At 34.3% G+C, this 23,216-nt stretch overlaps 1 protein-coding gene across 2 annotated transcripts; it reads left to right on the top strand.

The window, feature by feature from the left end:
- Positions 1-6,509: 6,509 nt before the first annotated feature.
- Positions 6,510-21,734, top strand: LOC125668739 (U6 snRNA-associated Sm-like protein LSm4). 2 transcript variants are annotated; one of them, XM_056162088.1, is made up of 5 exons: positions 6,510-6,586; positions 8,836-8,877; positions 8,970-9,068; positions 9,293-9,470; positions 21,352-21,734. In XM_056162088.1, the coding sequence occupies exons 1-5, from the start codon at positions 6,584-6,586 to the stop codon at positions 21,429-21,431; spliced, it is 402 nt and encodes a 133-aa protein (XP_056018063.1). In that variant the 5' UTR covers positions 6,510-6,583; the 3' UTR covers positions 21,432-21,734. The 2 variants fall into 2 exon arrangements, with proteins under 2 accessions (XP_056018063.1, XP_056018062.1); XM_056162087.1 differs by lacking the exon at positions 21,352-21,734 and adding an exon at positions 10,275-11,402 and having other exon boundaries at positions 9,293-9,497.
- Positions 21,735-23,216: the final 1,482 nt, after the last annotated feature.

Genomic DNA, 23,216 nt, shown 5'->3' with positions numbered 1-23,216 from the left:
CATTTGATCCATTATAGGTTGTATTGGCCAACTAGATCATTATCATGAATATAGAATTGCGAGATGCTGACTGTAAACGAGACTGTTGAAACACCTACAACATCAACTTGTTTGTCAGTAGCCTGCCTCGATTTAAAAACTAACCATACGTAGAACATATCATTCTTCGGTATCGAATCAGTTGAGAGAGATAAACACCATAAGCAGGTGATAATGGAATATTGCTACATAAATGTGGGAACTTGACGATGGAGAAGCTGAAATCATCCCGTTTGCCATAAAGTATATTGTTAGTTTTCTGTTGATATTTATTCTCAATAGAATAAATATGTGTGAAGCAGATGTGGGGGACTCTGTGGTGTCTTTTATTTCGAGTTCACAGGGATATATCGACATATGAACGAAAATGATGTTGATAAATAAAACGTCGTCGATATATCTAAATGTCGAATTGAAAGTCACAACTAGAGATTTTATTCTTCTCACGAGAAGTTTTTGAATAAATTCTACTTCATAAGAATATGAAAACAAGTTACCTAACAAAGGAGCACAATTCGTGTACATGGAAATTCAAACAGACTGTTGGAAGACCTGTTCACCAAAGACTACGAAGATATTGTCAATGAGGAACTCCATCCCATTTTTCAAATCAACTTCAGAGTGATGTTCAACAAAGTAATTTTTAGGATGACTGATCACTAGATATGAATATTTCCTATTTCCATTTTTGTTGTAGAACCAACTGTCGTATGATGTCAAAAAGTATAGTCTTTAATTTATCGTAAGGAATGCGCGTGTAAAGTGTTAATAAGCTTTACGTTTTAATGTTGATGATTTGAAAAAAGTTTTGCTATTTCAAATTCACTAAAAGTTCTTCATTATTTTTTTTAGAATCCACATTTGTTCTGGCATATGTTGTGGTACAGTACGTTTCAGGTTTCTCCTTCATAGATGTTGATATTTTCGTGAGGAGCAAAGGTAGGGGTTTGGTAAAAGATTTACTGGATCCAGCAATGTATCTTTGTTAGTAAGGATTTTTGTAAAGTTTAGGAATCCAGTATTGTTACAGCAACCCATATTCATCCATTCCATTGACTGAGATATTTGATGTGTATAAAACTGAAGCATGATTTTGAAGATTTCATCTTTTGAGAGGACAGTTGGAATATAAATACGATTACCAAATATGGAATTAATGCCAAGTTCGTTTCAAATATTGATTGAATATTGTTTAACGTCCCTTTTGAGAATCTTTCACTCATATGAAGACATCACCAATGCCGGTGAAGGGCTGCAAAATTTAGGCCTATACTCAGCATTTATGACCATTGAGCAGGGGAATCTTTATCGTGCCACACCTGCTCTGACACGATACCTCGGTTTTGGGGATCTCATCCGAAGGACCGTCCCATTTAGTCGCCTCATATGACAAGCAATGGGTATTAACAACCTATTTTAACCCGGATCCCCACGGGGTTTGTTTAAAATACAGTTGTAATAATGAGCTTTACAAACAAAGACAATGTTGTTACAACCTTTGTCAGCTGGAACCAAAACTTATTCCTCATGTAACCTCTCTCTTTATTTTATCACTTCTGGTTTACCAAACACAGATGGATAGATGGTACGTACTTTTGTTTTGATGTGTCTAATGCAGGATTTTGATATTCCAATTATACTTTTAATCGATTCTGACAAGGTATCAAATTCTTTTTCATATTTAGCCCATCGTCTGGCACAATCTTCAACAAAATTCATAATAGAGATGACGTTCTGTCGCCAACTGAAAGACCGGAATTCTCTTAATTTAGAACCTTTTAAACTTAGTGATTTCAGGTCCTCGTTTCCAACTATATCAACATCACCCATAATGACATGTCCTGCTGGAATATAGTTGAAAGAAGACGAAGAACACGTAGGTGGATATAAGTACTAGTATAAGATGATTTATATCTAGGCATAGTAAAATTTGTTTGTAATTAAAAGTTTGGATGCAATAGTAGAAATATATTTGTAGGAAACACAGGGTGTAGACTTGAACTATGTTGGAATACAAGACTGAACTTTCTTAAGACGAAGAATGTTGCTTCTGTTGACGGCATATATTCCTTTGTTAGTAAATTTGAGTTGGAGGAATTTGTGACATGATTCGAAAGGAATGTCATCCATAACCCGCAGTGGTTTAAGAGCCTGTGATGGACAACATCCATAATCATAGAATTCAGTCTGTATTCTGTTGTTGAAAAATCGATAAGTACTGTGATCTAGATTTAATCTATTCCAAATAACTTTAAATGGCCGACAGCCTCAGATGAAGTACATGTATATAAAACGAATTTCAATGTTTCTTTGAATCTGTTAACGTGGAAATATATAAAAATATACTCTGCTGGTGGACTGTTAGTCCCCGAGGGTCTCTACAGCCCAGTAGCTAAATACTTCGTTACTAGCTTGAAAATACGGATGTATATTTAATTGCTGTTATAAAATTTAGAAATTCATTTCAAAATTAAGGATTATCTCCCTCATGCATAGCTCTTATCCTTGGACGAATTTGGCTCCACTTTTTTGGCACACTGTTTTTGGCTATATTTAGCTCTAAAACTTCATAGTTATTTCGGATTTCAAACATTTCGGTTGAGCATCACTGAAGAGACATTTATTTGTCGAAATGCGCATCTGGTGCATCAAAATTGGTACCGTATAAGTTTTACATACACAGAGTAGGGTCACTTGATTGGATACACGAGTTGATATATATTTCTGGTTTACCCGTGTTGTAACTAGTACTGTGGTATATGTATTAAATTCCGAAAATATTAGGAACTTGTGCATTTTCTGTGATGTTAAAAAATTTCGATTATTGTTCCTCCCTACATAACTCCATATCCGCTGTATTAAACTTATTGAAAAATCGTAGGCAAAAATTTCAAAATTCCACGCTGAGAAATTGATTCGTTTTACTTGCATTCACATGGGAAAAGGTATTGCAACTCCAAAGTTACTAATCGCAATGTAGTCTATATCTTTGTTTATCTGTATTCAATTGTCTATTGTCCACTCTGTTGGCCGAGATTCGCCCACGTGACTCTTGTACCTGTACTCACTTTCAACAGAATTGTGAGTTTGGTACACACTGCTTTAGCTCTTTATCTAACCTGAACAGTTTCACAAATTAGATTTACTTTCCTTGCACATCGAAATTATGGATCCTCCGCAAGTCTCAGATGCAATACGATGGCACATTATTAGAATGTATCATTGAGACAAACTGGTCATCAAGTGGGTTATCACCATTTTACCATCTGTAGATTTGTCAGAAAGTACCAGTTAACAAATAACGTCAAAGATCACGCAAGATCTGGAGGTCCCTCGTAAAACAGCTGTTCGGAATGACAATGAACAAGATCTGGAGGTCCCTCGTAAAACAGCTGTTCGGAATGACAATGAACAAGATCTGGAGGTCCCTCGTAAAACATTTGCTTACACACAACCACAAAGCAGCAAGTATGGGATGGTGTCAAGCTCGCCAACGTTAAAACCTAACCTCTTGGAGGAAAAAAGTCCATTTGTCGGACGAGTCTTTTTTGCTTCATATCACAGATGGACAAATACGTGGATGGCAGCAATCTAGTACTACATATGCTGAACGAAATATTGTACAGATGATCCCTTTTGGTGGTGGATCGGGCTGTATTTTCTGTAGTGAAATAAAACGGATTGTCATAACAGTAGGTTACTGGTATGTTAAAACACCATGTGGCTTATTAGTATATATTGAAGCAACATATAATGCTAGTCAGTACGTGAATCTGGGCGTGGCTTATTTGTACAATATCCAGTAGCAACATTTAGCGTTTATCCTTCACGCTCATGCTATGCTGCAAATGTAATCATTTTGATTGATTCTAATCCGATGAATATATCCTAACTATATATTAAAGATTTATCAGTATGTAGCGGTCAGCCGGATTCGAATGATTGAATATTGTTTAACGTCCCTCTCGAGAATATTTCACTCATATGGAGACGTCACCATTGCCGGTGAAGGGCTGCAAAATTTGGGCCTATGCTCGGCGCATGTGGCCTTTGAACAGGGAAGGATCTTTATCATGCCACACCTGCTGTGACACGAGACCTCGGTTTTTGCGGTCTCATCCGAAGGACCGCCCCATTTAGTCGCCTTTTACGACAAGCAAGGGGCACTGAGGACCTATTCTAACCCGGATCCCCACGGGACCAGCCGGATTCGATCCCCGGTGGTCAGTTAGCTCAGTTGGTAGAGCACCTGACTAGATATTCAGGGGGCCCTGGTTCAAATCCCTGTCTGGTCCGTTGCATTTTCTCCCTTCCTATTATATGTACATAACTCATTTAGCACACGTATCTCAAAAAGTCTGCATGAAACGATGAATCCTTAAAAATATCATATTCTCCATGTATGTCAGTTTTTCAATTGATTTTGATTGTAAACTTACCTTCTTATATATATCTTATAAATATAAGATTAATATATGAATATATTAGATTTTAATAATTTCTGCATAACTGTTTGCTATGGAAAGCCAAAGTCTGTCCTATTCATAAGAAAAACAGCTGTCTAGACAAGGGAAATTATAGACCGGTCAGTGTTTTGTCAGCCATCTCAAAGCTCTTTGAAAGAGCCATCCATATACAGCTTTCTGAATATTTTGAATCTATATTTCATCCTTTCCTTGCTGCTTTTAGAACTGGGTATGGATGTCAGTCCACCTTACTTAGGATCATGGAAGACTGGAAGAGAGCCTTGGATGAGAATAAGTATGTAGCCGCAATTCTTATGGATCTCTCTAAGGCTTTCGTCTGTCTCCCCCATGATTTGCTTCTCTTAAAACTTTAACACTACGGTCTTGGAAATGAAGCCTTAAGTCTTATGGAAAGTTATCTCAGTGAAAGATATCAATATGTGAAAATCGGGGAGTTTTCTAGTTCATTTCAACCAGTTTTCAAGGGCGTTCCTCAGGGCTCGATACTTGGACCAATACTGTTTAATGTCTTTATAAATGATATTTTCGGCTTTGTCTCTGACTCTTCCATTTATAATCATGCTGATGACAACAGTTTCTTACTCTCATGAAAAAGCAGATATATTAAAGACCACATTGGAAAATGATAGCGTATCCCCTTTAAACTGGTTCAATTGCAACAAAATGAAGGCAAACCCTGATAAATTCCAGATGGAAAGAAGAGCAAAGATTTAGAATTAACTTTTGATTTAGGAGAAACTACTCTATGCAGTGAATCGGAGGTTAAACTATTAGGGGTGACCATAGATTATCAATTAAATTTCAATCCCATATTACTGACATCTGTAGGAAGGCAACTGGGCGATTAAATGTGTTAAAAAGAATAGGACACAATCTTAATCGTCTAAGTAAATTTACAATTTGCCATTCCTTTATTTTATCAAATTTTAGCTACTGCCCCCTTACCTGGCACTTCTGCTCTGAGAAGAATAACACAAAAATGGAAAAGCTGCAGAAAAGGGCCCTTCGTTTCATATATAGTGATTATGTTTCTACATATGATGAATTGCTTCATAAATCTCTTCTTCCAACCTTAAAAGTAAGGCGTATGCTCACACTGGCTATAGAAACTTATAAAATTATAAATAAATCCATCCCTCTGTTTCTTCATGACATCATTGCATTTAAAGATCACTCTTACAGTTTTAGATACACAAACACTGTCATTGTGCCCAGTGTCAGGACAACCAGGTATGGGTTGAAATCCTTTAGGTACAGTGCTCCTAAGATCTGGAACTCTTTGCCAAATGAAACTAGGCATCTTACCACCTTAAATCAATTTATAAGTTTTATTTCCACTTGGTCTGGCCCCACATGTAAGTGTAAATCATGCAGATCTTAGGTCCAGTGTACATAGCTTTATATGTTGTTTCTGCTCTTTCTATCGATGCAGCGTTTATTTGTGTGTTTGCATGGCTCAATAGACCTTTCTTTTCCATTTTTACCTTTATTATTTATTTTTAGTAAATTCCATCAACAATGAAATTTTGAATATTTATATGATTTATTTACTACCATCATTGATTTTAATTACACTTAAATTATTTTCAAAAATTCTTATACTATCCAGCTTTTACTTGAAACAGCAAACATAGCTAATTGGCTTGAAATTTAATGATGATTTTTATATACATATACTCTTGCTTGTAGTATTTTATTTCTTCCTCTTAGTTTTATGCTTTCGTATCTGTATATTCTTGCATGAAAGTTTTATTTTGTATTCTTTTGTTAATCTGTGATATGTCTGTGTATATGTGTACATGCATGCTATGTGTCTTTGTCCATGAATGTGATAGTCGGTTTAAAAGTTCTACAGAGCTTGTGTTTGGTATGTTGAATGTATATAGTGCCGACTTTAAATAAAATAACTTTACTTTACTTTAAAGGTCAGGGAATGGAATATCGATTGGACCTAGATGCCCTGTCTATCGATAGAATTGTCTAGTCGAATAAACATCGATTGAATTACTCAATTTCTCTATTTCCGGTTTTACTTTCAATATTATTAATATAGAAACATGGTAAGTCGCATAGTCTTTTAGAAAGGCCTTTTTGACATGTTTTTATGGCACCAGTGTTAGGGAGGGCTCAGTCAGATACAATATACCTAAACGAAATTACTAAACCTAAAACTGTAAACCCCATTGGTAGACAATTTTATTTGATATTCAAGGGAACCTAATCAAAGGCACCTCAAGTGTGGATAGCGTGCGCGTGCACATAGTCAGTAGCATAGATATAGAGTACATACCTTCCCTCCCCTTCTACCCAATGGAAAAAATAAATATAGAACCAATAATTTTGAGATGATCACAAGTGAGATATATGTAATGGTGCGCAACAAAGTAATGTAAACAAACGGGGCTATCTGCTTCGAGACCGATTCATGGCGTATAAACAACTTTACTGAAGGAATTTCTGCAAATGTCTTGTCAGGCTAATGTAGTTCCACTTCATTGAAATCCCTAATCTGAGTGAGATTTGTCGAGGAATGATATTTGGACTGACGCCTCTTCCGAATCTCAGACCAGTGTCACACAAATCTCGGTGAGATTCGTCGAGGAATGATATTTGGACTGACGCCTCTTCCGAATCTCAGACCAGTGTCACACAAAGTCTTGCCTGAACTTCAGTTGCTTCTTGTGATTAAAATGGGTTAAATTGAATTTCTTGTCAGCTTCAACCTTTCGCCTTAGACCCTATCGTAAATAAATGTGTTAGCTGTATGGCATGTATTATTAAATGCCCATATTGCGCCTTCATGATTGTATGAATCCAAATTCATTTTGAAAATCTTGGCATTTATTTATAAAACATATAAATAATATAGCACATATAATTAATGGGACTGATTCACATTTTTTTGGAGAGAGAAAATTTCAATTTCATTGTTAAACATTAGAAATGTAACTCATTTAAAATTGACAACCAAAAATGCAAAGATAAGAACAATAATATAGCATTATCTCTGTGTTATGTAAAAAAAACAACAACAACAGATTAGAGCCTTGTTTATGTTTACAAATAAACTAGTGAAATTCTAATTTTGGAATTTAAAGCATTCTAATATTGCAGAGATACAAATTTTAACTTTAAATGGCATGCACATTTTACCTAAAGAATACTTGAAATGTGATATACAGTGAAAACTGTCTAATCTGACACCTGTGCAATCTGTTTCACTGGACATTCCAACCCTAATTTTCATCCTCAATATCATTATATTTTTACAATGTTTATTTCACCACACTGTATTCCAACAAAAAATTATCTCCCAGTGCATGTTGGATTAGAATGGTTTCACTGTATATCATTAACTTAGATTGATAAACAAAAATTTTGTAAACAATAACAGATAATTATATACCTGAAACTTTCTTGACACAACATATGATACACTCTCTATAACAAGCACCTGTCATAATGTATAACCTTATTTATTTTTTAAAAAAAAAACCCTTTAAACACTTTAGACAGTAGATTTTAATCATTAAAAGTGAAAAACAATTTTTTTTGGAAAATCATGAATCTGCCCCTTTAGATATTCCATCCATAATATCAGGTATGTTTAGTGGACCGGGAAATCACTGCACATTGAGATACATCATGTAATTAAATTATGGCTTGCAGACACTTCAACATAAGTAGAGGATTCAAGATTAATGTATTCGAGCTATAAAGAGTGTTTTTACGTCATTTATATAGGGAATATGGCCGGGATCAGCAATTGACTTCGACATAAATGGGGTATTCGAAATAACTCATATTCAAGATAGTGATATTTACCTGTATCTACAGTGTCTATACCCTTGGTGTTAATTCTATTCATAGTAGTTATATGCATAATTAGGATATACATTTAAGAAATAAATTACATTTTTGAAGATACCTGAGGGCATGAACTGCTGTGCTTCATGCCAGCATACGTCATGAAGTGCATTTAGCGCTTCATGAAATGTATGCTGGCCTGAAGTGTTGCAGTTCATGCTCTCATGTATTTTCAAAAATGAAATTTATTTTTTAGATTTACATTCTATTCCAGTCGTTAAAAAGCATTGGAAATGTAACGTAGTACAAATGTAGCAGTAGTATCCTTTCAGCATGTACAGATAGTATAGGTATAATTCATATTCACATCAATAATTCTGTTCTCATATTCATGTATCTGATCCAAATATTTTAGCATTCTGCTTAGAATTCATTTGAAGTGAGAGTTGCCTGACAGACAGATGTTGATCTTTGTCGTTGTTAATTACACTGTTTCTTTCAGTTGCCATTATCCCTGTTACGAACAGCTGTTAACCATCCTATGGTGAGTTACTACCTGTACTTGTAATCTAATTCTGCACTGTAGTCCTAATGATTCTGGAAATGAACAATAACTGAGATCTTTCATTGTTTCAGTTAGTGGAGTTAAAGAATGGAGAAACTTATAATGGACATTTAGTCAGTTGTGATAACTGGATGAATATCAATTTAAGAGAGGTCATTTGTACATCCAGGGTAGGTAACTGGCATTTAATTTCATTAACGTTGATCATGTAAGGAAAATTGATTAACAAAGAATTTCTTTTTTTAAATTAAATGTGCAAGTAATATTTTCCTGATTGTATGTCATCAAACATTTAATTTACTGAGAAAAACCCAGATGTGTAATCTAGATATTATTAGGTGGCATATTCAAACATGACAATGACAAACATGATGATGGCTTTTGTTTGTCATAGGATGGTGATCGGTTTTGGAGAATGCCTGAGTGTTACATCAGAGGCAGCACAATCAAATACCTAAGGATCCCTGATGAGGTGATTGACATGGTCAAGGAGGAGGTTATTCAGAAATCAAAGGGCAGAGGGGAGATGAGGGGTCGAGGAGGCCCCCAGAGGGGTGGACGAGGAGGCAGAGGTATGCATTCAACAATTAACATGCAGGGTTTGAATGGATCCTACTAAACAGAGTACGTTAGAGTACTATAGAGTACGCTGGTAAAATTTCATAATTTAATGCAATTTAATTGTTTATTTGTATATATACCACTTAAATAAACATGATTATAAAATAATATTGCAAAATTTATCAAAAGTATTTGCTTTTTAGCGATATTTTGACCAGAAAACAAATGTTACATTCAATTTATTGACGATTTACATGTATGGCATCCTGATCCCGATTATTACTATTTTGTTTGGAGAAAGAATTAAGCGATGTGACATATTGCATCAGTAATTAATTTTACGTATGATTGATAGTTATTTAGAATTGAATAATTGCTGGCCTTTAAAAAACACATCCAGTGTTGATTTAAAACCACAGCTACAATCACTAAAGAAATCATCTTCATAGATGTAATCATTTCATTTTTATGTTAATCTAAATACCACTGAATGATTTATTTTCATGGAATTCACTGTTCAGTTGACTAAAAAAGACTTAATACTTTAAAAATAAGATTAAGGCATGATCTTGGAAAATTTAATGTAATGCGTTGGTACTTTATGTAAATATGTAGTTATATTTGATTGGGATCAAACGGTAAACTGTAATTCAAAATATTTTCTAAATATAATGAAAACAAACACAATATATTCCAGATATATATTTATAAGGTTAAACTAAAGTAAGAACACCTACAAACAACAGTTAAATTGCATTAAATTATGAAATTTTACCAGCGTACTCTAACGTACTCTAGCGTACTCTGTTTAGTAGGACCGGGGTTTGAATTCATTAACAATGTGTTCAAAGCACTCTTTATATGCAATAAAGTTAATTGGTACCAGACATGGTTAAGGATATATACTACACCATCATGATATCTAACTTCCTTTTAAAACATCAATGAAAATGTATATACAATGTATATCAACGATATTGGTAATTCTGTTTAGATTTGATTGCCTTGCTGGGTAGCTCTGTTGGTTAACGTGTCGACTGCTGATATGTAGATCATGAGTTTAAGTCCAGCAGGGGTTTTAATTTTTTTTTTAGATTTCTTTCTACTAAAACTGCATTTTTTAACTAAATAAAGTAAATTTGAAAGGTTTCAATTTTAAAACACTTTTGTACATATCCTCCACCTTTCATCTATATCAAATTTCTCTGATGTGTTATTCCTCCTTAAAGAGGATGCCTGGCTTGGAGAATAGCGTCAAGTGAAAAATAGATTTTGTATATAATACACTACAGAAATACTTACTGAATGGACATTTTGAATTACTTGTATATTTAGAATCTAATCTCAATATGAATTTTTCTGACTTGGATTAAATCAGTTTGAAAGTTTGACTTCAGTCTATTCTCACTTTATGGTCATGAAACTTTGTTACGAAATGAAATTAAATGGAACATTTTGCTTTAAACAAGTCACATAGTTCTGTTTCTCTTGGTGGCTTGTTATATTTGTTTTACATTGAATTACTGTTGCATGATAGTTAATATGCTGATGTTAGGTTCAGTTCTTATGAAATCCTAGAGTTATTCCCCTTGCATTGTTACATGCCAAAACAGTCCAATAAAATCAAAATATATTGGAATATCCTCTGTTCTGCTTGGCTATTTACATTTTGTAGTTATTCAATGAAAAAAGTATTTTCAAAAAAAATAACTTGAGGCAAACGTTCAAGTGATCTCCTCTGATCAAAACTTTATCTTTTCATTCATTTCTTTATCTGTTGATGGATATGAAATAAGAATATCTGAAATAAATTGATTGGATGTGATTGTCAAAAAGGAATTTTCGATCAAAATACAAAATAATGATGCTTTGAAACCATCATGGATACACAATAAGTAGTCCTGATAATATGGTAATATTGGTAGAGTATATGAAAAAGGAAAAGAAATGCATTATAATATATGGAAAGCGTAGGGATAAAATGTCCATCAGTTTGATATATAATCAACACTACCACATTGCCCACCATTGCAGGCTAAGTAAGATGTTAAACACATCAACAATAATAGGGAAATTACTCAAATATTTAATATTACTTTGATTGTTGATTATGTAAACATTACAAAATTTGATTATCATAATTATCCCCTACGCCAGTGGGGGGGGGGGGGGGGGGGTTAAAAATGGAATCACCATGTCGGTAGATAATATTATTACATGTGTAAGGTTGGCATTTAGGTCATTCTCTCACCAAAGGGCACATTGTACAACCATTTTCTACATCACATGAAAATTTAATCACATGATATAATTTAATAATGAACAATGGAAACAGTGTATTAAAAAAATGTGCAATATGGCAGCAATCTGGGAAAACATATAATTTGACTGCCTTGAGTGGGACAAAAAGCATTATTGTTATGATGTGAACAATAGGAAACCGAAGGATGAAGGATATCAATTAAAACTTGCTGATGATATTATGTGCCGCTATGGTGCTCCTGAATTATGTAGGAGACACCATGTATAGCACTATGATGGCTGGACTTGCATATGTCTTCTATTATCTCTGGTAAATTTATCCTTACTTGTTAAATGTAATACTTATCATTTCCATTAGTGGAACTCTTCAAATTAAAGGCGCGTAAAGTCCTGCTACCGGGACAACATAATGTAAACACATTACTTAGTCATACGTAATATAAATTATGGTATCGAATACATATTATAACCGACTGCAAACCACAACACTGATTAAGATTCTAAAGTCAAATTTAGGAATTGATTATTCTTACAAGAAAACAGACGAACGTATTAAACTATATGAGGAAGAGAAGCTACTAAATTTGCCAAATCTGACCGATATAAAGCGTCAATCGCAAGAAGAACTGTGAAGGGAAAAACCTATATGCACATCCAACACAAGAACTTTTCTTGTAATTAATGTGATGAATATGTTTTTAAAGTTATTCTGTCAGACTATGAAGACATTCTATTTTATCATACAGTTAGGACAGGTTCATATGGCATGGACTTTGTAATCGTACACGTACCCCCCCCCCCCCCCCCCTCCCCCGGTCAATTTCCATATTTTAGAACAAGATATATACATGTATATGCCAAACTGCATTTTTTAAAAAGCCATTTATAACACTAATTAACACACCTAGTGCGTTTCCAAACTGCATCTAAGCTAATTTGAAAATTACAAAAAATATTGATGGACTTGGGTGTCCAAAGAACATCGTTGTTTGGAATTTTTAAAATAGGTGTGGTGTGTGTTGGAGTTTAAAAAACATGAAACTTCTTTAATAAGATAGTGTTAGAATATTTGAAAAAATGCAGTTTGACTAATGGTAATTTTATTTAAAAATACACCATGTATTTTAACTTTTAAAAAGGGGGATGGGGGTGCTCTGAACGTTTCGTTTATGTCCCAGTAATCTCGCACTTGCTCGCGAGATTTGTGCATTTTCTTACCAATGACGCACAAGAGTCATCAAAGCGCGATAACTCCAACGAGCTGGTAATGAGAAGTATTGTAAACTGTTCAACTGTTGTTCTTCTACACTTTCTGAAAATATGGGTTTGTTTACTTTCATATGATATAATTCAGTGTATATTCATTCACAATATAGTCCAGATTGTAGAAACAATTAGAAGAATAACTGCAGTTTCTATCCATTGAATTGAATACTTTATTTTGATATCTGAAAAGGAAACCGAATTTATTTCAATAAATCATTTACGGTTTGACAATGATCTTTTAAAAAGAGCATTGACAGATGTGTAAGAAAAGCTTGTGTAATGCACCCTCTGGTGAGAGAAGACGATTAGGTGTCATCTTACCTGATGGTGAGTGGAATACAGACTAGGCCTACTCATCTAGCATCTTCCAACTCATGGTCCAGAAGCTGACCCACATTTTGTGTTTCAGTGACTCCGATTAAGGACAGAATTTAGGTCTGTTCTTACCTTATGACAATTCAGTCCCAATAAGGCGACTCAAGCTAGTGTTAAAAACTTTTAATTTCTTTCTTTTAGTCAAACAGCAATACTCATCTGATGTACTCATCTGGGATGCTCTCTTGCATCTTGTCAAGGCTTCCTATACATATATATGTGACTGGATCTCTACACAACCAACACATGCTGGTGTTAATGAGATTTTTAAACAGCATCATATATTAAAGTAATTCCACCCTCCTGTGATGTCATCAGATTTTGCAAAGTCAATGAATGGTTTATTTAAATTTATGCATGATAGGAGTGTACCTTTTGTTGGAGTCTTTTTCGATAGTTATTGTAAAAAATCTTGTTAAAAATAAAATATTTCAAAAGTTTAAGTTATTGATGAATAATCAATGACAAGTTTCAAAATATTGAATCCAAGGGCAATAACTCTGTTTTTATTGATTTCTCTATCAAGTCTATTATGCAAAAGTTTTCCTTTATTTTCACAGACATTTTATATATTTTTGTGAAGAAACAGTTTCATGAAATTGTTATAAATGCTATTATATCATCATAACCAGTTTTTATTGAATTTTGATAACGTTGTTTAAGGAACATTGCAATTTTCTGACGGTGATATATGATTCTGTTTATGTATGTCTCGCATCTTTAAGAGTGTGATGACCTATATATCTTATTTAATAATTTGTTAGTTTGAACTCTAATAAATGGATATAAGTACACTTTTTAAACTTGTGTCAGATAAAACTGCGAGTATGGAGTTACCTTAATAAAAACACTATGAAGACATTCAAGTATGCAAGTTTTCAAGATACGTCAGAGTTATTTCCCTTCAGAGAACTCTCGTAAACAGTAAGATACAAAATAATTTGTTTTCATGCTAGGGTGGAACAATTATCCATCACTGCATAAGTGAATGTGCTCAGTAAGTTTCTCATTACCCAAACTAAATAAGTTATAAGTATTCTGGGATTAATTACTTATTATATCATGTTATTTTGTTACTCATAAGTATCATATCTTGGATATTACTTACAAATTTAACATTGCTTTTATGTTTCCACTTTAGTAAAACATTTCATTCTATAGTGTTTTGTATTTCCTACATTTACAAATTTAAAGAGAAGCCACTTTTAATACATTTTATCATCTTCATCACTGACTCTTCACTTATGCATTCAAAGTTCCACTAAATGCACCTCCTACATCATAGAAACATGACATTGACGGGGAAAAAATATGGTAAAAATATTTTCTTGTTTTCCAAACAAAAACCAAAAATTCCACAGATGAGAGCATTATATTCCAAATCAGCTGAGTAAGTGCTTACTAAGTTTGATGATGATGGTGTGAGAAAGTTCTCAGTATTTGGGATGCTTATTCAGTCTGAGTGCTGTGGAATTATTAGATATTAAATTCAAACCACAATGAAATATACAAAATAATTAATTTCCCGTGTACAGAAACCATATCCATGAAATTACCTCCCAACGAAACCGATAAACAACCCACGAAAACTGAGTCCCTCGAATTTAAATTATTCCACAGTAAGTTAGAAATTTGGTGGTGGTAAGGACAAGTAGATTGAACAGTTTTAATTATCACTGCACATTTTGGAATAAGCATTAGCAGAAAAAAATATTACAATTAGAATTGAATTCTTAATTATAATATGTGATATTTTTAGGAAGATTTTCAAAAGAGTTAATGCAATGCTTGTAAATAAAACATCTAGCTGTACTCCTTCCCAGACTCTTGACTATCAACTCTCTAGTCACTGTAAGATAATGATCAGCAAAGAATCTAGCCATAATTTTATGAATTTGTGTCACAAACCATTATTTCTATATAGAATGTGTACACACACTCAGAACTGTCAGTACTTGAATTAACATTCTATGTAGTAGATTTCAAGGGGGGTAATCCATTCACTCTTGCATGCAACACCTGGTATGGTGTGGCACTGTCATTCCTCTGTATTATGTTTTGTCAGGTGTCCAACAACCACATTTGCTGTTCCGCTAAATATTTAGAAGTATGTTTACTCTCTAAAATGTGATTCAGGGTTTTCTTGTAAACAATCCTCTTAATTTTGATGATAAGCTGAGAAAGTAACCAACACTAGCGAGTGTCAGCATATTTGTAATCTTAGTAAGCTCTGGTAATCCTTTACCTCTTTTTTGACTATTTTTTGCTAATTCAATCAACTAAACTAAACAATGCTTAGGTTATCCTATAAGACATTTACTCTTAGGAGCTTGTGCCCTTTTGTTGTAGCTTTGCTGTTAGGTCTCCACCTGGACAACCAAACACCGGGCGTAGAAGTTATATTCATGTGCCCACCTTGCTTTGCTGCAGGTGACACAAAATCTAAATCATTTTTATTTGATTTGTGCCAGTAACTAGAAGCTTACTGTATTACCTGGTGAAGGTATTCTGTAGATTCCTTATTTTACGCGAGTACTTGATATAGTGAAATGACTTGTATATGTCAAATCGCGTAAACATGAATTCGCATTTCATCTGTTATATGTATTTTGGCAACAGAAAGTTAAAAGCGAGTAATTTTATTTTGCAAGTGATGCCTCTTGAGAAATTATCCGATGATAAATTACTGTGAATTCTTTGTTGATTTAATCTTTAATTGAAATAACAATGGACAAAGTCAGTTAGAATTATGAACACCCTTTTTTTTGCTTTCATCATATATGTTCTTATGCAAGTTTTACTATTAAAACTTCTTATCTTATGAAAAAAAATTCTGACTTAAGAATTTCACAAATTCTAACTTTAGATACAACACTTCTCTTTTACTAAATTAGTTAAAAATTTGATGATGATGGAAAGTTTTGTCTTCATATTCTCTCAAAATGTCTTGGAACAGCATGAGGGCAACCATTTTTAGCTCACCTGAACCGAAGGTTCAAGTGAGCTATTCTGATCACATTTTGTCCGGCGTCCGTCTGTCTGTCTGTAAACTTTTCACATTTTCGACTTCTTCTCCAGAACCACTGGGCCAATTTCAACCTAACTTGGCCAAAAGCATCCTTGGGTGATGGGCTTTCAAGTTTGTTCAAATGAAGGGCCATGTCCCTTTCGAAGGGGAGATAATCACAAAAATGCAAAAATAGGGTGGGGTCATTTAAAAATCTTCTTCTCAAGAACCACTGGGCCAGAAGAGCTGAAATTTACCTGAAAGCTTCCTGACATATTGCAGATTCAAGTTTGTTCAAATCATGGCCCCCGGTGGTAGGATGGGGCCACAAGGGGGGATCAAAGTTTTACATACAAATATATAGGAAAAAACTTTAAAAATCTTCTTCTCAAGAACCACTAAGCCAGAAAAGCTGAGATTTACATGAAAGCTTCCTGACATAATGCAGATTCAAGTTTGTTCAAATCATGGGCCCCTGGGGTTGGATGGGGCCACAATAGGGGATCAAAGTTTTACATACAAATATATAGGAAAAATCTTCTTCTCAAGAACCACTGAGCCAGAAAAGCTGATTTTTACATGAAAACTTTCTGACATAGTGCAGATTCAAGTTTGTTCAAATCATTGCCCCCGGGGATAAGATGGGGCCCCAAGAGGTGGATCAAAGTTTTACACACAAATATATAGGGAAAAACTTTAAAAATCTTCTTTTCAAGAACCACTAAGCCAGAAAAGCTGAGATTTACATGAAAGCTTCCTGACATAGTGCAGATTCAACTTTGTTCAAATCATGGCCCCCGGGGATAGGATGGGGCCCCAAGGGGGGATCAAAGTTTTGCACACAAATATATAGGGAAAAACTTTAAAAATCTTCTTCTCAAGAACCACTGAGCCAGAAAAGCTGAGATTTACATGAAAGCTTCCTGACATAATGCAGATTCAAGTTTGTTCAAATCATGGCCCCCGGGGGTTGGATGGGGCCACAATAGGGGATCAAAGTTTTACACACAAATATATAGGAAAAATCTTTAAAAATCTTCTTCTCAAGAACCACTGAGCCAGAAAAGCTGATTTTTACATGAAAACTTTCTGACATAGTGCAGATTCAAGTTTGTTCAAATCATGGCCCCCAGGGGTAGGATGGGGCCACAAGGGGAGATCAAAGTTTTACATACAAATATATAGGGAAAAACTTTAAAAATCTTCTTCTCAAGAACCACTAAGCCAGAAAAGCTGAGATTTACATGAAAGCTTCCTGACATAGTGCAGATTCAACTTTGTTCAAATCATGGCCCCCGGGGATAGGATGGGGCCCCAAGGGGGGATCAAAGTTTTGCACACAAATATATAGGGAAAAACTTTAAAAATCTTCTTCTCAAGAACCACTAAGCCAGAAAAGCTGAGATTTACATGAAAGCTTCCTGACATAATGCAGATTCAAGTTTGTTCAAATCATGGCCCCCGGGGGTTGGATGGGGCCACAATAGGGGATCAAAGTTTTACATACAAATATATAGGAAAAATCTTTAAAAATCTTCTTCTCAAGAACCACTAAGCCAGAAAAGCTGATTTTTACATGAAAACTTTCTGACATAGTGCAGATTCAAGTTCGTTCAAATCATGGCCCCCAGGGGTAGGATGGGGCCACAAGGGGGGATCAAAGTTATACATACAAATATATAGGGAAAAACTTTAAAAATCTTCTTCTCAAGAACCACTAAGCCAGAAAAGCTGAGATTTACATGAAAGCTTCCTGACATAATGCAGATTCAAGTTTGTTCAAATCATGGGCTCCGGGGGTTGGATGGGGCCACAATAGGGGATCAAAGTTTTACATACAAATATATAGGAAAAATCTTTAAAAATCTTCTTCTCAAGAACCACTGAGCCAGAAGAGCTGAAATTTACCTGAAAGCTTCCTGACATAGTGCAGATTCAAGTTCGTTCAAATCATGGCCCCCAGGGGTAGGATGGGGCCACAAGGGGGGATCAAAGTTTTACATACAAATATATAGGGAAAAACTTTAAAAATCTTCTTCTCAAGAACCACTAAGCCAGAAAAGCTGAGATTTACATGAAAGCTTCCTGACATAATGCAGATTCAAGTTTGTTCAAATCATGGGCTCCGGGGGTTGGATGGGGCCACAATAGGGGATCAAAGTTTTACATACAAATATATAGGAAAAATCTTCTTCTCAAGAACCACTGAGCCAGAAAAGCTGATTTTTACATGAAAACTTTTTGACATAGTGCAGATTCAAGTTTGTTCAAATCATGGCCCCTGAGGGTAGGATGAGGCCACAAGGGGGATCAAAGTTTTACATACAAATATATAGTTAAAATCTTTTTCTCAATAACCACTGAGTCAGAAAAGCTGATATTTACAAGAAAACTTTCTGAAATAGTGAAGATTCAAGATTGTTCAAATCATGGCCCCCGGGGCGTAGGATTGGGCCACAAGTGGGGGGGGGGGGGGGTCAAAGTTTTACGTACAAATATAGGAAAAAGCTTTAAAAATCTTCTTCTCAAGAACCATTGGGCCAAAGAAGTTGACATTTACATGAAAGCTTTCTGACATAGTGTAGATTCAAGTTTGCAAAGGGTAGTTTGGGCCATAATAGGGACTAAGGTTTTACATGCAAATATATATGGAAAGTCTTCAGATATGGGCCAAAGTGACTCAGGTGAGCGATGTGGCCCATGGGCCTCTTGTTATCTATATGAAAGAAAATAATTTAAGAATAACATTTTAACCTAGGATATCCTATAAGCTGTTGTAAAGTTACTATGATATTTCAGTGTAACTTAAAGTAAAAAAGTTTAACAAAACAGATTTTTATCGTAACTTAAGTTTAGAATAAAATGTTGAACTTTAAGAAGTTTAGTCAAACTCAAGCCCGGTTTCAACAGATCAATCTCCACCATCAGCAAACTTAACTGTGCAAATGCATATAAAAATCTTTTTCTTTGCAATGTTTTGTGAAGGATCCTCCTATTTCTGTTTACAAAATTTCTTTCATATCTAATGATATTATGCTATAACTCAAATGTGGCTAATAAATTGCATGTTGGTTTATTAAAAAAATTGAATAATTCATAACTGATCAAAGAAGTTTAAGGTATTTTACAAAAAAATAAAGCCCTTATCATTCAAATCAACAGTTTGTTAAATATGACAAAATTCATAAACTTTACATCAAAGGATTATCCTTCTCTCCCAGCTTATATCTGATCAAATTTTAATCAACAACCAGTTCTCACTCAATTGAGTACAAAAAACGTGTCATAGCAGACAAGGATTATTTGAAGAGACACTAACTTTACTTTGATTTTTTTTTTTAAAAACATACATGTACTGCATGAATAATAAAATATGGTGTGCTTTATATAATCAAAAAATAACAAATGAAAATTATATAGGGAAAAAAATCTACAGACAGAGGGATGCCCCCCATTATGTGTGGAAACATATGTCCAAAAACATCTTACATCTTGAGATATCTGTCGTAGATAGAGAGGAACATGGTAAATGTTCATCAAAGGCACCCCCTAAAGACTTCCGCGCACAGGGTCCTGACTGGAGGAAAGGTTCATTTATCAGTCACTTTAAATCAGTATATGCAAACAATACTTGCATCTGTTGACCCTTGTGCTTCAAAAATCTTTTCAGGGCAGGTCCTGAAAGTCATGACTAGACTAATAATCGTTACAGGGAATTACTGTGATTTTATCATTAGTTCTGGTGTGTTTTACATAAAGGTCTTCATATGTTACACAGTATGACTTTCATTGTTTAAGTAGGTATTGCAGTGTGTCTAAATCATCTTTAGCATGCCAGTTTTTGTCATGGTACACCTTTGAAGTTCCACATGAAATAGAAATATATTTCGTTCATTAACATGCTTTTGCTACATAATGTCCATTTGCTGAAAAAATTTAATTGTGAACTTCAACTATTTCAATAGTTTCTTTAAAGAGAAAGAGGCATGGAATTTTGGGAATTTTGCTTCAACGTACAGTCATTTAGCATAGTTAGGATGTTTGATCTTCAATTAGACTTTTATATGATTTATGAATGGAGGAATGGACAAATATGACTATTTTCTTTCTCATCTTAAAATTTATCATGGAAATTAATTAACAATTTAAAAGTGTAATATTTCTATCGGATGAATTCATCAAATTCCAGATAATTAACTGATTATCAATGCTGTTCATCTAATTAAAGCTTGAGCACTGAAAGAAAAAGATACAAAAACTTGACCTACATAGAAAAATACCTACATTCTTCAGAATTTTTGTTATAGTATATCACTGAGATCAGTGGTATAGAACTGGCTTTGTACTTTGTGATCTTCAACCTTGGATGTTCAGATTTGAGTGCACTTTGATAAAAAGAGTTGTTTATTGTCATTGGTAAATGCAGCAAGGTAAATTTTTTGCAAGATTGACAGATGGTTTTTTCCTATGTGTAGAGACAGTTTAATTAAAGGATAAGGCCTCTGTTTACAAGGACTGTGATATCGAAAACGTTTTAGATCACAAAAAAAAGTCTCTCTAAGAAATGAAACACCAGACCAAGTTTGGTTGACAGCAAAAACTCTTTCATGTTAAACATAATTATTGTATATTGTACTTTAGAGATGAAAAAAGTTACGTTTTGCTGTATTTTATAGGTATAGAAAAGATACGTTTTGCTATATTTTTTTGGTATAGAAAAGATACGTTTTACTGTATTTTACAGGTATAGAAAAGATACGTTTTGCTGTATTTTATAGGTATAGAAAAGTTACGTTTTGCTGTATTTTATAGGTATAGAAAAGATATGTTTTGCTGTATTTTATAGGTATAGAAAAGTTACGTTTTGCTGTATTTTATAGGCATAGAAAAGATACATTTTGCTGTATTTTATAGGTATAGAAAAGATACGTTTTGCTGTATTTTATAGGTATAGAAAAGATACGTTTTGCTGTATTTTATAGGTGCCTTTGGAAGCAGAGGAGGTGGACGAGGTGGAGGCCGGGGAGGTCAACAGAGGCCTGGCAAGGGGAGAGGTGACTGACAGCGAGAGGGTGTGACAGTGATTTCATTTCATCGTGTGACAGTGGAAAGAATGTGAATTTTTTAGTGATAGACATGGGATATTATTGTTTCATCTGTCTGTCAGAAACGCACCATGACAGCTCATCATAAATGGAACAAATCTTCATGTGATGCAGTTGTCTAAAAAATAGAACTGCCCTCTAGATACATACAAGTGAAACTTTAAAACAAGTATGACTTTTTGATATTGTATATTGTGAAGTGAATACTAGTATTGAAATTCGAATCTCTAAATCTAGATATTAAAAATTCAGACACATCAGCTTTGGCAGTGTTTCATCAGTTCAGACTGAGGTTAAGGGAGCAGGAAGGTATTGTAAGTCAGTGAGAAAGACCAAAAATGTGTCAATTTTTAATAACTGTTATGTTTGTTGCTTGAGTTTGATTTGAACTCCTGACTCTTGTACCAGTGGTAATATTAGCAAGGTTAATTAATTTCGAAGCACTTTATGAATGCAAGACCTTGGAATGTTACAATACATGCATACTGCTTGGAGTTTCACTATAATGGACATCACATAAAATCCAAAACCCTCTCATATATATTGTTTTGATTAACACAGCAGTTAATTGAGATGGCGTCCCTGTCAGTGTACATTAAGAAAAATTATTATATATAATATTTCTTAACCTGTGTAAAAAAAAAGATGGTTGAGGAATGATTATGGTTTCAGCTTTGAAACATGACTGCAAGTTCTGCTTCCCTTTGAGTATTATGTAACATGCCTGGCTTTTTATCATGTAATGGATGCATTAATTATACAAGTCATCTGCCAACTTTAATCAAAATTCCATTTATCATATATATGAGCTTGTACACCTGGTTTCTTGGCCTTTAGTTTCACTGACTAATGACTGAAGCAGAGGCCACTTTAGCAGTTCATAAATACAGGAAAAAATAAAAAATGAAAGTATGGCTGGTGAAATTAATGAATAAGTTGCCCCTTTCCTTTAAATGATTTATATTGGTCAGATGACCTTTCTTTCTAGCAACATGAAAAGTTAAGAGTTTCTCATATGTTCATCACATATTAATTATGATGATTTTAGGAAAATTATAGAAAATTGATTATTATTAGTTCTCTTGATAATTGTATTAGTCCCTTGCAAACTTTACCAATCTCGTTTAAAATAATAATGCTAATGTTGTGGTTGTTTGGGGGTGTGTGTGTTTGTTTTTTTGGGGGGTGGGGGTTGTTTGGGGGTTTTTTTTTGGGGGGGGGGGGAGGGTTGAGAGAGAGAGAATACCAGGAAAATTTTTAGCCACTACAGCCAGTACACCCCTTGGTTACTGTTTGCAACTTCAACAAAATATATCCCAGGTTACCCCCCTTTTATTTGTTTGCAGTAGTTTGTATATTGTTTAGTTTCATTTATTAATGCAATAATTTGTAACCATATCATACCCAGGTTAAATACTATTTAGGTGTCCCATTCAAAACAGCCTTTCAACAAGTCGAGAAATGTTTTCAAAAGCAAATAAAATCAGGAATATCTCGAGATTTATGTGAGATATACAGTTATATTTTCCGTGGTCCTGCTTTTGTATATGAAATTTCACATCTTTCTTCAAGAGCACCAGGAAAAAGAGCAACAAAGTCTGTACATGCAGTGTAGATTGGCTGACGTTTTGTGTCCATTAGGATTTGAACCATTAGTTCTCAAGGTACTCCTCATGTCGACCGCTTTTATGACAAAACAATATTGCTTATTAACATATAATGAGTGCCTTTTTCTGTGAGAC

The sequence above is a fragment of the Ostrea edulis genome, chromosome 4 (genome assembly GCF_947568905.1).
Source record: "Ostrea edulis chromosome 4, xbOstEdul1.1, whole genome shotgun sequence".
Lineage (NCBI taxonomy): Eukaryota > Metazoa > Mollusca > Bivalvia > Ostreida > Ostreidae > Ostrea > Ostrea edulis.
This window is presented reverse-complemented; position numbering and strand designations above follow the sequence as displayed.